The sequence below is a fragment of the Pygoscelis adeliae genome, unplaced genomic scaffold, assembly GCF_000699105.1.
Source record: "Pygoscelis adeliae isolate BGI_AS28 unplaced genomic scaffold, ASM69910v1 Scaffold673, whole genome shotgun sequence".
Lineage (NCBI taxonomy): Eukaryota > Metazoa > Chordata > Aves > Sphenisciformes > Spheniscidae > Pygoscelis > Pygoscelis adeliae.
Genome location: NW_008824383.1, coordinates 10094 through 12846, shown reverse-complemented (window position 1 = coordinate 12846; position 2753 = coordinate 10094). Strand labels below are relative to the sequence as shown.

Below are 2753 nucleotides of genomic sequence, written 5' to 3'. Positions count from 1 at the left end.
TGGTGCTTTAGGGACTCGGCGTCGTAGCGGGCGTGTTCGTTTGCCACAGCTCTGAAACGTTTTGTAGCGCTGGTATATTCGGGCAGCCTGACAGTTTGGCTGCGGGCTGTCGGAGGCTCTGGTGTGCCTCATTCGTCATACGCATTGCAGCTACTTCCTCAGGTGCCCTAAATCCAGATTCTCCCCTACCTAGCTACAAATCCTTTTGGGCCCCTTCTGATAGCTCTGCTCTAAAGAGGTTTTTTCGTGGTAAATACCATGATGTGGGGATGGGGTGAGGTTATCAGACAAAATAATGCTTCACAGAGACTTTTGTTTTACTATGAATTTTATTTTATGTGAACCTCTTGGGATGGGTTTTTTTTGTGCACTGTACCAGCACAATTAGGGAAAACAATTGTTTGGCTTGTAGTGCAGCATCTAAACACTGTTACAAAGCACAGGAGAATAACTTGGTCCTTTTATTACAGAGAGACTGCAAGAAGATTCCCAGCTGGCTTGCTGCAATCTCCAAGGAAGGCACAACTGAAGGTAGGTATGAAAATGATCCCAGCTGAAACCAGGACAACTCCCGAGAAATTAATACCACATCTTTAATGTGCCTATCATCGCCTTTGACGGTCAGTATCTTCTTCAGTTGTACATGGATTGACTATTTCCTATGTATGTTAACTCCTTTTTTTAAGAATGACTTGTGTTACCATCAGCTGAACAGCGTGTTGCTTCACTGCTTCTCTTGCTAGTATGTGTAAGTGACAACAAGAGGGTCTGTTCGTGTGATTCCACTACCACCTGCCTGAGGTCCTCTGAGAACCTTCTTATCAGACTTTGATCTGGCATCCTTTCTAGTAATGAAGTCAGTCCATTGTGTGTAGACAATAGTCTACAGCTGGCCAGCTGATTGCTGGCACTCAGTCTTAGACAGCAAGTTATTTCATGCTCCTCTTTGTATAGATGAAAGCAGAGGTGTGTCATGACTTCTTCTTTGTAGTCCTAAGATATGCAGAGCAATCAGGCAGCAGAGAGTAGCAATCTTTTCGTTTTCTTGAATTTGCCCATTGACTAAACATCGTAAAGGCAAAGAATATCTGAGAGGAGGCCAAGGAGGAAGTATTGAGTGGCTTTTAGACAGCGACCTGATTTGATGCATATGAACTTGATCTGAGAAATTGCTGGTTATTTTCTTCAGGGCCTGGTGACTCAAGTTAGGTCCAGCTCCACAGTGGGAGAGAGTGTCTGCCTGAAGCCTTGAGCTCTAGGTAACCTTGCAGTCTAAACAGATATAAATGGTAAATAACAAGAGGGAAGACAGAAGTGCAAAAGCAGCAACTTGTGCGGGGTCAGGTTGTGGACAGTGGCAGAGATGAGAACAGGACCCAGATCTCCTGTCGTTATTTGCTGTCTTATAAGAGGATCTGAATGGGCCCATTTTGCCTTGGGTTTTTTGAGGAGAACCTCTTTCTGTGTGTGCCAGTAACGCTGGGAACAGGGTTTGTGTATGAAACACTGGTTCATTTTCTTGGAGGGGGGATGTTAACTTCTGCAAAATGGGGTTTTCTTTAGAGCTTTATCCTGGGTGCAGGATCTCAGGATCAAAAGCTGTGCCTCAGCCGCTTCTACTGTCAAACAACTGAGGTAGTTGCTCACGCTTTCTGTGGCGTGCAGCTCAGAAATAAAAGCTTGCCTCTGCTTCCCCTCTGTCTCTGCAGGCACATTTCCTGTCATGGTGAACGAGAGGCATAATGGCAACCTGCTTGTGCACCTGGGACCCAAACTGCAGGCCTACCCGGAGGAGCTGCTCCGGCAGCGGCGAGGCCACGACGGCCAGCCTGAGTACCTGATCCAGTGGAGTATCGTCAGCTTGGAAGAGAGAGCAGTGGGGGGCAGCAGTGCCTCCTCTGCAGAGACCAAGCCGGAGAACATCTCGATGTGGATGTCTGCAGAAGAGGTCTGTGCCAGCTGCCCGGCGCTGCTGGGCAAGAGGAAGCTGGAAGGGCGGTGGGTGAAAGAGGAGAAGGCAGCCAGCCCGTTCGCTGCAGCTGTCCCGCTGGATGAAGCCTCGCTGCTGGAGATGAAGGCTGATGTCAGGAGCCTGGTGCAGCGAGCTGGCCGGCAGATGGCTGAAACCGGGGCCCCCGAGTCCTCCATTCTCAACACCATCCATGTGCTGAGCGCGTACGCCAGCATCGGCTCGCTGGCGGGTGCCTTCAAGGAGACGGGAGCCCTCGACTTGCTGATGAAGATGCTGTGCCACAAGGAGAAGCAAATCCGCCGCAGTGCTGGCAAGATGCTGAGGGCCCTGGCTTCACATGATGCAGGTGGGGGCTGCTACTGCTCCGTGCCACTGAGGAGGTGCTGCTGGGCAGCTGAGGGGTGCCAGTCCTTCTGTAGGTGTGGGATGCCTGGGAAGCAGTGTGTCTCGGGGCTTGTTGGCAAAAGGGGAAGAATCAGACTGGAGCTTCCCAGCGGCTCCTTGGCCGTAGTTGTGTGGGGTGCTCTAAGACTTGGGAGCTCTTTCCCCTGACAGGTTCCTGAGCTGGGATGCTGATTAACTGCTAGGAGGACTTATGCCAAGGGGCTTGGCAGAGTGTTGGGGTGTCTCTGCTGCATGCTGTCAGGTGGAAAGGCTCTGGCCTGTTCTTGGCAGGGAGCTGTTCCTCAGGCCCTGGTGGGTAGAGGCCTGGTCCTCACCCAGTCCTCTCATTTGAGAGGACCTGCCATGGCTTGGAAGGGGCTGCTGAGGGTTTGGGGAA

General features: G+C 51.1%; 1 protein-coding gene across 1 annotated transcript in view; it reads left to right on the top strand.

Annotated features, from left to right (window-relative positions):
- Positions 1-475: 475 nt before the first annotated feature.
- LOC103913698 (cullin-9-like) overlaps positions 476-2753 on the top strand; it is a gene marked incomplete at its 3' end in the record, with an annotated part of 10931 nt that continues 8653 nt past the window's right edge. Inside the window, exons 1-2 of the mRNA XM_009320227.1 lie at positions 476-531; positions 1710-2296. Coding sequence (XP_009318502.1) covers positions 1724-2296 — 573 coding nt within the window. The remainder of the gene's footprint in view (positions 532-1709; positions 2297-2753) is intronic.